The sequence below is a fragment of the Microtus oregoni genome, unplaced genomic scaffold (assembly GCF_018167655.1).
Source record: "Microtus oregoni isolate MIOR12 unplaced genomic scaffold, Mior012 000007F_ref0000211, whole genome shotgun sequence".
Classification (NCBI taxonomy): domain Eukaryota; kingdom Metazoa; phylum Chordata; class Mammalia; order Rodentia; family Cricetidae; genus Microtus; species Microtus oregoni.
Window position 1 is genome coordinate 10,603,631 of NW_024543066.1, and position 12,843 is coordinate 10,616,473.

Below are 12,843 nucleotides of genomic sequence, written 5' to 3' on the forward strand. Positions count from 1 at the left end.
CGTACAGTGCAGGCGTGGTGAGCAGTGCTGTGGCCAGCAGGGATGTGGTGATGTAAATGCCAGCCTCCACCTTTCCCTGGCAGGAGCCTCTCAGCTGTTTCCCCAGCCATCTGGGATGCTGAGCTGTGCGGTCACCAAGACATCAGTCCTGATGTATGACAAGTCTATCAGGCACTGCCCCGTTTCTGGACCGAGCCCGAAACAAAAGCCTCACAATTACTCCCCCACCTCCCATGCACACACCCTCGTGCAAAGTCTCTTGTTGATGGTTCCAACAGCTGTGCTTACCACCCCAGCCAGTCACCATGGGAACAGAGTGGCTGTGGGCGGGGCTTCTGCCTAAAGTCTGGACCAGTGCCAAATGAACTTGCCCTGTGAAAGGCCGGGTGGAGGGACTTTGGAAACCCCAGGCCTCTGAGGCTGATGAGTGCTGTGGAAGGTTCCCCGGGTTTGCAGAGAACTGCGGAAGGTGACCTTGAACTTCATCTCCCATGAGTGCACTTTGGGTGTCCAAGATGAATTGTGGAAGCCCAGTGTGTCTTCCTTCATTTGCTTATTCATTTAGCAACCATTGACTGAAGACCTACTGTGTGCCAGACATATTGCTAGGCTCTGGAGGGACTGCAGGCACACGTAGAAGTCCCTCCCAAATGGGGACGATTTAGTGAGAGAAACTGACAACGTAAGTGACAGGGGTTTGAAGGAGACACTAAGGAACATTCAGGGAGGCGGCAGTTTTAGATACAGAGGTGGATTGTGAGGAAAACCCGAAGGAGTGGGGGAGTAAGCTTCACAAGTGTTTTTGGCGAGGGGAACCCTCAGCAGAGAGAGTGTCAGGTGCAAAGGTCCTGGGGTAGGAATTGCCCTGGTGTGTTTGAGAACCAGCAGGAAGGCCTGTGTGACCAGATATCAGACTGAGATCAGCAGGGAATAGGGGAGATTCAAGGTCGTACCCTGAAGACCACAAGGTGGTGTCCTCATGAGTGACAGAAGTCAGCGCTGAGGTGCTGGCAGCAAGTGGGAGTGGAGCAGCCGCAGCAGGAGGGCAGACTGCAGGGCACACATAAGCAAGCAAACACCAAGTGGGAGGGGGAGAGTGGGGGTGTGAGCAGTGGCGGAGGTTCGGTGCCCTTTGGGTGCGAGTCTCCGCTGAATCTATACATATGACCCCTCCAAGTTGACTCGCGCCGAGGCAAGGGAGCCAGGCTCTCACACTACCATGTCCTCTGGCGTCATGCAACCCCACCTCCAGCTGCCCAGCGAGGTCTCTCTTGCCGCCTCTTTCTCAGCTACGTCATTCCCTAGTCGCATCCATCGCCTTCTCTCTAGGCTACCAGTGTAGAGGCGGGGGCTTCGTTTTGTCCACTGTGCGCCAAGCCCCTAAAATGGAGACTGATAGCAACAAATGCCAGCTAACCTTTGTTCATTAAGTGAATGGCTGGCCCTTTCCTCCGGGGTCAGTGCCATGTGAGCGCTGGGCACTGCTGGGTCTGAGGGCACCCGGGGGAGTGTCATAACTGAGAAAGGTTATTCTGTGCCCACACCAAGTCCTGCCGCTTTGAATGATCTGATGACATCTGGGACTGGGGTTGTAAGCAGTGTCACCCTGGCCAGAGCCCTTCCATGCACTTGTCCCTGTGACATCAGGTTCCCAGGTCAGGGTCCCCTGACTTTCCAGAATTGCCAGGGACCTTCTCATCCACTCCCCACCCCACCCCTGACTCTATCAAGTGCCGCTTCCTCTCCATTCTCTTGGGGTTGGATCCCGGAAGCGATGCCTCACTTACATATGCAGGGACCCAAACTGGATCCAGGCTGGACCTGGGACTCCACCTCTCCCCTTATAACTGAAGATGTGACCAAACAGGGCACAGGCAATGATGGGAAGTGTCATGGAGCCTACTTGGAAAGGAATTTGATGGAGGCTAGAGCCCAGCTGTAGAGTCCGCAGGGAGTCCTGGAGCCTGGCCCTTTTTTCAGAGAGGAACTTCTATGACCCTGGTGGTGAACCCAGTGTTGAAAGGGCAGGGAAGCGTGGCCAGTGGCCCAGCCTTGCCCTCAGGTAAACCGCAGCTGGCAGGGGGCCCTGTTGTGGTTTGAGCAGTTCCTTCCTTTCTGAGAGCCAGTCAAGTAGGAACAGCCTGGCTGGACTGGGAAATACAGATGGGTCAGCAGAGGGGTGGGGGTGCCTCAGGAGTGCTTCTAGCTAAAGAGCTGGACTGCAGTTGGTGGAGGGGTTATCTCCAGGGAGGGCAGCGGGTCTGCCCTTGGCTCTCCACTGGGGATTTCTTGAGGAGGGAACTAAGAAACAGGCTGGAGCCGGCTGCTGGAGGCGGGAAATCTCAGCTCCCCCCACACCAGACTACACCCACCCCTCGGCTCTTTCACCTGTAAAAGGCATGTCCTTCGGATTACAGCCCTTAGAGTCGTGATTTGTGATATGTTTCTGTTTCAGACAGATGTCGTCAACACCATGTGTGGCTACAAAACAATTGACAAGGAGGTAAGGGCTTGAAAACCTTCCGTCCCCAGAAATGGTGTTCCTCTTGTCCCCCCCCCAGCTAATGGAGGGTCTCTTGTCCAACCCCCCCCAGCTGATGGAGGGTCTCTTGTCCAACCCCCCCCCCCCAGCTGATGGAGGGTCTCTTATACACTTTAATCCTGAGTGCTAGGATTAAAGGTGTACACCACTGTGCCCAGTCTTTTTCTTTTTTAAATAACCCATGGGGTCCAATTAGTTTTGCCCATATATGCGTGAGGGTGGGACCATCCACTGGAAGAGGGGCAGCCTGCCAGCAGCCACACCCCCAAATGATGTTGTTTAATAATTATGGGATGAAGCAAAGTTTCATGGTGAGGAATGTTTCACTTGTGGAAAAATCTAACAGTAATTCTAAAAGCTTCCCTGTACATTAAAACCACATAGTTATAGGGTTTTGTTGTTGTTTTTCCACATATACCTGGAGTTGGCTTTTGGCTGAGGTGATAGTGTACAGTGCTGGGTGGCATCTGAGAAGCATGTGGGTATACTCTGCCATCCCCCAGTTCCCAGCAGTACTGACCCCCAAAGTACTGCCCCAGTGTCCCCAGTGCTGTCTTAGGAGCAGTACTAGAAAACCCAGGGTCCCGTGCTGACACCACCCTCTTCCTGCACAGCGCCTGAGTGCCCAGAACGTCATTCACGTGCGGGGCTGCACCAACGCCGTGTTGATATGGTTCATGGACAACTACACGATCATGGCGGGTCTCTTACTGGGCATCCTGCTTCCTCAGGTGGGTAGTCTGTGGGGACAGATGAAGCAAGGCTGGGTGATGAAGGTGGAAGTCTAGAGCCCCTGAGAGAGGGCTAGGGTCTGCAAGGAGAGACAAATGGAATAGCCTCAACTGCTCACTTAGTATTGGCTCTGGCTTCAGCCCACCAGTGAGGTTGTATGGTTACCACATCCACTTAACAGAGGTGGCAAGACTTTCCAAGGTCCTGAATAAAGTGTGACAGAGCTGGGCTGGAGGCAGAAGGCCCAGATAGTGAGGCACAGGGAAGTCTCCATGTTCCTGGGAGGGACAGAAGAGGTCTAGCCTGGAGCTGCCTGAGCAGTGAGTGCGAGGATGCTTCAATTTCCCCGGCTTCCCAGTGTCATGGGGGAACTATCTGGAAGGGATGCCCGTGTGTCAGCAGGCTCTCACCCGCCCCCTCTCCATCCTCAGTTCTTTGGTGTGTTGCTGACGTTGCTGTACATCACCCGAGTGGAGGACATTATCTTGGAGCACTCGGTCACCGATGGATTGCTGGGACCTGGTGCCAAGTCCAGCGTGGACACGGCGGGCACTGGGTGCTGTCTGTGCTATCCCAGTTAGGACCTGGTTGGACACAACAGCCTCAGCAGGACTGTACTGCACGGCACATCCCAGTCTACACAAGCCGGACAGAGGAGCTCCAGCTTCCCTGCCCACTTGAGGCGCCGACCAAAGCCCAGGGTGTATGTGTCCGTGTACAGTGTCCAATGGCCTCTCCTCCCAGGGAATGGCTGAACCCTGCAGAACCCCAGGGGATAGGAATGACCCAGCTCCAGTTCTGGGCCCCAAAGAAGGAAGTTCAGGGCTCAGGATGGGCTCAGTTTATTTCTCGCAGTGCCTCTGACAGTGGTCATTACGCCCCGCCCCTTCAGGAGCAGTTCTGCGGTGGTTTTCAGGAGAGAGGAGGACATGTTTGTTCCGCAGGGCAGGAAGTGCTGGGTTCAGCCCCAGTCCCTGAGCCAGATGTGCGGTTGGACCATGTCTCAAATTTCCAGGTGCCTTGAGCCCTCTGTAAGGCTCCTGCATTGCCCACCTATTTTCTACGTGGTTTTTTATAACATTCATGTTTTGTACACAGTTAACAAAAGTTTCTGGCTACTCAAAACTGGCCACCCCCACTCCCCGTCCCCAGTTCACTCTTCCCTCTGAGTCAGCTCATTAATCAAACAATAAAGATGTGATTTTTGGGGGGATGGTGGTCTTTCATTTGTATTATTTGAAAGTCTCTCGTTGGTGCAGGGGTTGAAGGAGAAGCTGCTCTGGAGCAAAGATTGGTATAACTGAGGCATGGGGCAGCATGGACAACGCTAGTATTTCACACACTAGGGGAAACTGAGGCTGAATGGTAAGGCATAGAATGCCATAGGTGGAGAAATGGTCACACGGAGAAGTAGCTGAGCCCAGGGCTCGGGAAGGAGATCTGCGATGGCAAATCTACCCGAGTTACATTGAAAAACCTTAGCAGGAATCCGCAGGTTGTATCCAGGGACTCACGCCAAGCAAAGCTTGGTGCTGGTCGCCCCCTGCTGGAAATGGCAGGTCTTGCAGGAAGCGTCAACACAAACATGTGTCACTTCCAACCCCACCTGGGTTCTAGGTTTTCGGGACGTTCTTAGTAGATGGGTCAGTAGAAATAAAATGAGAATCTCAGTGGTATGGGGAAGGGCAGGCGCAGGGCTTTAAAAAGAGCACTATGACAACAAGGACATCAAAGGCCACATGAGGCCAGGCCTAACCATCTAGCATAAATGGTAAGGCATCTAATGCTCATAGCTGTTTTTAGTCCTTCCTGTTATCTCAGTTTTGTTGATGGGAAACAGGCAGAGTGGTTAAGTAACTTGCTGATGCACGGGACTGCTTATGGAGCATCTCTGCTTGAATTGTGTCTGTCCATAGATTCTCCTCGGTGTGCGAAACCAGACTTGACCAGGGCTGTGGCTCCCATGCTCGCTATGGATGCTTCTGCCCATCCCCCTTTAGTTGCTTGAGATAGTCTCATGTAGTCCAGGCTGTGTAGCCGAGGATGGCCTTAAACTTTAGACTCTCCTGCTTCATCCTCATGAATGCTGGGATCACAGGTTGGCACTGCCACATCCTGGTTATGGAATGCTGGGGCTGGAGGCTCTTTATATCCTGAGCCCCTTTGACTTGGGCACAGGGCTGACTGTTGAGCCCTCTAGCTCTGGTTGCTCTCAGAATTCTTCTGTGCCTAGAGGAGAGGGCAGACACCTGTGAGGCACGACTAATTAAAAAACTCAGGGAGAGAAACTAAGGTTCAACCTGAAGATCCGGAAAGCAAAGCAGCCAGCTACTGGCTCTTCCCTTGACTTCAGTCCGAAATGGCGGTCCTGCCTCCAGGGATCTGAGAGCGAGACTGTGTGTCTGAGAGCTGTCTCCTCCTGTTTTATAATCCTCTCTACAGCTGGGACTAAAGGCGTGTACCATGATGATTAAAGACATTCACCATCTGGTTTCTATGACAACTAGTGCGTCTGCTGGGATTAAAGATGTGTTACTGTTACCTGGTCTGTAAGGTGACCAGTGGGGCTGTTTTACTATCAGATCTTCAGACATGCTTTATTTATTAAAATACAATTGAAACGCCACTCTACACCTGTGGCACAGCAACATGGCCAGGACACGCACGGGGCGGGGGGCGTTGGGACTACTCTGGAGCCTGCTTATAAAAGCCTGCTACTCCACAGCCCCGAGCCTGGCGACTCTTTCCACCACCAGGGCTGGAGGTTGTTGCCCTCCCAAGCCTGAGTTCCCCATGTGCCCTCAGACCTCCAAACCTGTCTCGTCCCTCTCAAGGAAAAGCACACGGAGAGAACTTTGCCAGCCAGTTTCAGGGGACTCCTCTGCCAGGGCCCCCTTCTGTGACTCTATGCCAAAGATCCCAATGTCACCTTATCTCCCAAGACTAGACCCTAACCCACCCACGTGGGCTACAGTTTTGAAGATTTTGGTTTTGTTTTGGATACACGATTTCTCTGTGTAACTCTGGTCATCCTGGAACTCACTCTTTAGACTAGGTTAGCTTCGAACTCAGAGATTCGCCCGCCTCTGCATCCCGAGTGCTGGGAGGCACCACCACTGTCTGACAGTTTATTGTTAGAAGGAGAATACATTTGGGAATGCTGACAATTAGGTTTCAAACCTGGGACAGTGGCTGAGGTGCCTACTTGACCTATCAAAGCGGCTGCTGGCTGCCAGGTTCTTCCCAGCATCCCTCAGCCCCTACCTGTTACAGGGTTCTCCTGGCTCGCAAACTCAGCCTCCTACTCTAAACTTCTCAAGCCCAGGGCACTGACTTCATGTGAAAATTCCAAAAACTGTCTGGAATCTTCCTTTTAAAGTATACACAAGAGGATACAAATTTGCCAGGCATGGGGGATGCATGCCTGAAATCCAGCACTCAGAAGATTGAGGCAGGAGGATTGTATTCAAAATAAAACACCTCTGTAGTTTTGTCCTGTATCCCTGCCACCTTTTGCCTTTCCTTCTGTGGGTCAAAATAAACCTTTTCTTAAATTTCTTCTCTCAGGTATGCTGTCATAGCAATGAGAAAAGTAACTGAGACGGGACTCCAGTGTTTAAAGGGGCAGACAGAAACAATGGAAGCATCCGTGCAATTTAAGATAATAAACACATTCATTGCTCTAAAGAACGTTCTGTTACAGGAATTCTGTCACTGGTCCGCTAACCAATTGTATGGAGCATTTTGGTCTAAGAGGCGGGGTTAGCATTGGGAATGGACAGGCAGAGCTGAGGGATGCATGGGCCCTGTGCGCCCTTTGGAATGAGGAACAGCAGCAGTGGAGCGTCTGGTGACTCAGCTCATTCTCCGTTCTGTCTTGTGATAATTGTGCTCGGATTTTGCCGATAATAAATGGTAATCATTTGACTTCATTGATCATCAGTGCCCAACGTGGGTCTCTGCTTATAGTTTTCTCCTAATCCCTTCTTCCTAGCCCTCCCCTGCTGTAGGAAATCCTTCAGCCAGTAGTCTTTAATATACCAGCCCATTTGGGCGTGGCCTCTTATACTATAAAATGCTGATGTAACGTGCGTGTGCATGCTAGCTCTCTCTTGGGGCTGCTGGATTAGGTTGCTCCCCATTTGAGCAGAGGACTGTGATCTGTGAGTCTACCCCTAAATAAATAACCCTTTATTATACACAATTCTGAGATGGTGTGGGATTTCTTTTTAGCGTCGGTCTTCACTCCTTTGCACTGCCTGCTCCCCACTTAGGCAACCCCTATCTGCTTTCTGTCCGTCTTTTCTAAAGAAAAGATTTCTGTATCAGTCTGTCTTTTCTAAAGCTTTTACAAGACTAGGCTCACATGCACTCTTTTTGGGATCTGGATACTTTCCTTTAATATTATTTTGAAAGTCATTCATTTCTGTGACTGAATTGTACTCCATGGTACCGACATGCCATAGTTAATTTATGCATTTACCAATCAATGGACTTTGTTGTTTACTTTTTTTTTTTTTTTTTTGAGACAGTCTTATAAAGCCCCGGCTGGTTTGGAACTCACTGTGGAGATTAGGTTGGCCTCAAATTCACAGAGATGCTCCTGAGATTAAAGGTGTGTGCTGCTATGTTCAGCAACAACTTTATTTTGTTGTTGCAAAGCTGTGAACATTTGCATGTCTTTGCAAAAACATGTAAGTGGCGAGGCAAGAATGCTCTGTAGTTAAGGGCACTTGATTTCAAGCTTGATGTCCTGAGTTCAGTCACTGGAATCCACATAGCAGGAGAGAGCCAGTTCTTTCAATTTGCACTCAAACCTCTATACTTGTTTCATGGCACAAACGTCCATACATATACATCATGCGCACATGTGCGCATACACACACAGTAATAATTAATAATAATTAAACTGGACCTTTTGTTTTCATATTACTAAATTTTGAGAACTCTATATTCTATGTAAGCCTTTTATTGCACATGTATAATATGCAAATGTTTTTTCTCCCCAATATTAGTATTTAGGAGCAATCCCTGTACCCACGTACTGGCTTATAGCTAGCTGTCTGTAACTCCAGTTTCAGGGATCTAACATTCTCTGTCTCCACAGGCGCCTCCACATATGTGGTGCGTAGGCACATACACCTACATAAAAATAACGAGTCTCTCCACATGGCACATGCCTGCACTTGGAAGCCTGAGGTGGGAGGAGTGTTGAAGCCTAGAACTTTAGGACCAGCCTGGGTAATATTGAGGCCCTGCCTCTTAAGAAAAAGAAGAGTACCCTTGTAAGTGACTGTCCTCCCAGCCAATCAACCGTGGTCTGGGGAAGTTCTGCTGTGCCTCCTTGCAGAACAATTATCCGAGTTGGGCTTGTTGACTGTTTATGTCCCCTAATGGAGGGGTGGGGAAGGGGCAGGAGAATCTCACCTGAGAATCCAGCCACTCCCGACCACCTGCTATACGCAGCACTGCCTTAATTGCAAAGGCCTCTGGAAGTGGCTAGGGTATACAGGCTGGGCACTGGCGCTCCATTTATGCAGCTATGGGTGCGTCATCATTCCTGCAGGGTGAAGGCTTTCCAGGTGCAGCCCTTTGTGGGAGGAGCACCCACACTCTTGTAAGGAACTCCTCTGTAAGAACGCCCGGTAAATTCACTGGTCTCCCGGACTGAACTTTGGTAGAACTGAGCCTTGGTTTGTTCTTGCCATCTTAGGAGAAGGGTTAGATGTTATTTATGTCTCCCTCTGGGGAGGAATTTTAGAGAGAGCCTTCATGCTGCCAGGCGGTGAATTTTCCTGTACCTAACAGTATCCTACAATCATGCCTAGAAGCCCCTAGGGGGAGCCAGAGTTGCAGTCTTGAGAGCCCAGGAAGGCAAACAGCAGCAATGGAAGCATATAGCCATTAGGTGGCGCTGTCCCCGCACGCCTCAAAGCCCAGCGCTCTGCAACTCTGCTTCCCCAGAAGCTAAACCTCACCTGGGAATCAGGTGGGGCGAGCTCTGGGCTCCACCTCCTCACCCAGAAGGGCAGCCACAGGTGAGGTAGGCTAAAATCACCACAGCCACTGGCGTGTAAGGGCTTCTCCTAATAAATAACTGTTCAAACCCCGTGTGTTGGCACGGGCCTGTAATCCCAGCACTGGGAAATAAACGGAGGCTGGAGGACCAGGAATTCAAGGCCTGCCTCAGCTGCACATTGAGTCTGAAACAAGCCTTGGCTAGATGAGAGCCTGTTTCAAACAAATCGTTGAGTGAATGGATGGCACAGACGAGGGGAGGGAGGCAGTATAAACTAAGGTTATTGTGGTTGGTTGCTGTTACGGGACAGTGTGTCAGCCGGGACACTGGGGGCTTAGGGAGACCGGGTGACTCACCAAAATCACACAGTCGGGAGAATAAGCAGAAGGATGAGGACTTGAAGGCTTCTGCCTGTGTCTCACTGACACAGAAGGACTAAGGCCACCTATTTATCTCTCATGCTCTCTCCTCATGAGTGAAATTCCTCTCCCTGGCACAGCCCTTCCCCCATCATTAAGTAGCCACCAGAGGGAAGTCTGGGCCTTGGGCATCCATGAAGGCCAGAGGAAACTGAGGAGAGGGACAGGACGCCTATGCCAGAATGAGCCTGTGGGGCCACTTGTTCACCTACTGACAGGAGGGTAGCCACCCTTACCTTGCCAGGATGACAGGAGACTAGGCGTGGAAGAGCTCTTGAGAGGGCGCTAAGTACCTACTCTCTCCACACTGCTGCCTATGGCAGGGTGCAACACACGCGCGTGCGCGGGCACACACACACACACACACACACACACACCATAGCACACTGGCTGCTGCACTAATATTGCTACCGCATTGCTTGCCAGGCTCCGTATCCCCCACCTACAGCAGGATTTTTATGTGCCGTGTGTGTGTGTGTGTGTGTGTGTGTGTGTGTGCGCGCGCCCATGCACCTCTATGTAGCCTCTGTGTGCACATGCATCTGTACATACTCATGCACCCTCATATACATTAACATACACGTATGAACACAGCCTGAGTGTTCATGTGCACTTATGCATGCATGAGCACACAGAGATAATTCATCATAGGGGACAATAGTCAACAAAAGTATAATATCTCACTTAAAATTGGATAAGGGCTGGGGAGGTGGCTCAGTGGTTAAGACATATGCTGCTGTTGCAGAGGACCTGAGTTCAGTTCCCGGTGCCCATGGCAGGAAGCCCACCTCAGTCTGTAACTCCAGCTCCAGGGGATCTGCTGCCCTCCTCTGGCCTCCTCCTGCACCTACACTCACATGCATGGGCATGTGCACAGTGAACCCTCCCCCACCCCCAATGAAATACAATTGGATATAAAAACAGTAGACCTAAATGTTTGCAAATCTAGTAGAGGGCTGGCTGAAGAAACATTCCCAGGATCTAAAGGGTGAGGATGTGAGGGCAGTTACAGACAGTTGTTAGCTGCCATGTGGGTGCTGGGAATTGAACCCAGGTCCTTTGGGGGGAGCAGCTTGTGTTCTTAACCGCTGAGCCTCCTTTTTCTTTCTTTTAAGAATGATTTTTATGTATGAGTGTCTGTGTCCGTACACGGTTGTCTGCAGAGGTCAGAAGATGGTGTGAGGTCAGCCCTGGAGCTGGAGTCACAGGTGGCTCTGTGTCACTTAACATGGGCATGGGGAACAGAACTCAGGTCCTTTGGAAGAGCATTATGTGCTCTTAAACGCTGAGCGGCTTCTCCAGTGGCTCCAACTCTTTATTTTATTTAAAAATTGGAGACAGAGCTTGGGATGGTTCAGCTGATAGAATGTTTGTCTCAGACACGTGAAGCTCTGGCTTTGATCCCTATCCCTGCAGAAGCCAGGTGTGGTGGCCTGTGCTTACAATCCCAGCATGCAGGGCATGGAGGCGGGGGGGGGGGGGGGACGAGAAAGTCAAGGTCATCCTATGAGGTACATAGTCATTTCAAGGACAGCCAGGGTTGCATGAGTCCAAAAAGCCAAAATTCATAAATAAATAAAAATTAAAAACAGGAAAGAAAAACAAGATGTTTAAATGTGAATTCTGGCCCGTTTGAACTACTTAGAAATGAGAATTTTCCCCAATGGTTTTCTATTCATTTGTATTACGCGGTTCTTTTGTTTTTGTTTTGTTGACTATTTTATTGTGTTTATAAAACTTTATTATTATATGGTGTGCATGGTGTGGGGTAGGGGGCATTCACACCACGGAGCATGTGAGGAGGTCAGAGGACAACTTTGTTAATGTCATTTCTGGGGATTGAACTCTGGTCCCCAGGCTTGCATGGCAGGTACTTTACCAGCCGAGCGTCTTATAACCCACAACTGTTCTGTTGTTAATCTCTATCGATGACAGCCTTCTCTTATTGACACTCCAGTCCATTTTCTTTGGGGATCCCTGGGTATGGATAAGTGTGTTTAAAAGTCCTATTTGCTGCCTATATCATAAGGCAAAACGAAGACCCTATCTGGTCAGTAACATTTCGTTCCGTCTCTGTCTTCTCTTCCATCCTTATTTAATAGAAGTTTTGTTTCTGAGAATTGTTTCCATCTGTGTAAAATAGGTTTGTGATTATTTTAAGATTCCTTATAAGATTACCTTTCAAGATAAACAATAAAGTGATTGGTCCTTTCTTTGTAACAGCCAAAACACAGCCTGCCAATAAAAGACCTGACTGAGAAGAATACCTTGCTTGCCTATACCATTAATCTATAACAAGTTGCTTGGGTATGAATATATGTGGGTTCTTGGGATAATTTGTTTTTCACCTATAATTCGTAAAATGTTTAATCATGTAAAGGATATGGAAAACATGCTGTTTCCTGGCTGTATTCTTTATAATCATTCGCTTGAAATATAAAATGCAACCATACTGTAATTTTTATATTGCTTGAAAGATTTTTCTGGGGTCTATAAGTTGTAAGGGAAAACAGAGAGAGAGGAGAAGGAAAACATCAAGAACGAGAGGAGGAAATCGCCAGGAAAATAAAGAATAGAGAATACAGAAAAAGCAGGTCCAATGGGAGCATCTGGAAGTGGAATTCTTTCGGGGAATAGGGGTGGGCAAGTCAGTCTTTACCATTTCTCACCACACCAGAGTCATCTGGGAAGAGGAAACCCCAACTGAGAATATGCCCCAAACCAGATGGTCTGCAGGCAAGCCAGTGGGGCATTTTCTTGATTGATGATTGATGTAGGAAGGCCCAGTCACTGTGGGCAGTGATATCTCTAGGCAGGTGATCCTGGGCTCTTTAAGAAAGCAGACTGAGTGTGTCATGGGGAGCAAGCCAGTAAGAAGTATTCCTCCATGGCTTCAGCTTCATTCAGTTCAGTTCCTGCCTCTAGGTTCCCCCCCTTGAGCTTCTGTCCTGATTCACCTGAACTCTAAATTATAAGTTGAAACAAATAATTTCCTCTCCAAGTTGCTTTTGGTCATGGAGTTTTATTCCAGTAATAGAAATAGAAAGCTAACTAAGACTAGGAACCAACAAGATGGCCCAGTAGGTAAAGAGGCCTGTCATTGAGCCTGAGGTTCTGTGTTCAATCCCTAG

General features: G+C 49.6%; 1 protein-coding gene across 1 annotated transcript in view; it reads left to right on the top strand.

Moving 5' to 3' along the window:
* Tspan15 (tetraspanin 15) overlaps positions 1-4,485 on the top strand; it is a 42,289-nt gene extending 37,804 nt beyond the window's left edge. Inside the window, exons 6-8 of the mRNA XM_041656006.1 lie at positions 2,456-2,503; positions 3,157-3,273; positions 3,706-4,485. Of these exons, the coding sequence (XP_041511940.1) occupies positions 2,456-2,503; positions 3,157-3,273; positions 3,706-3,855 (315 nt within the window). The 3' untranslated portion in view covers positions 3,856-4,485. The remainder of the gene's footprint in view (positions 1-2,455; positions 2,504-3,156; positions 3,274-3,705) is intronic.
* Positions 4,486-12,843: the final 8,358 nt, after the last annotated feature.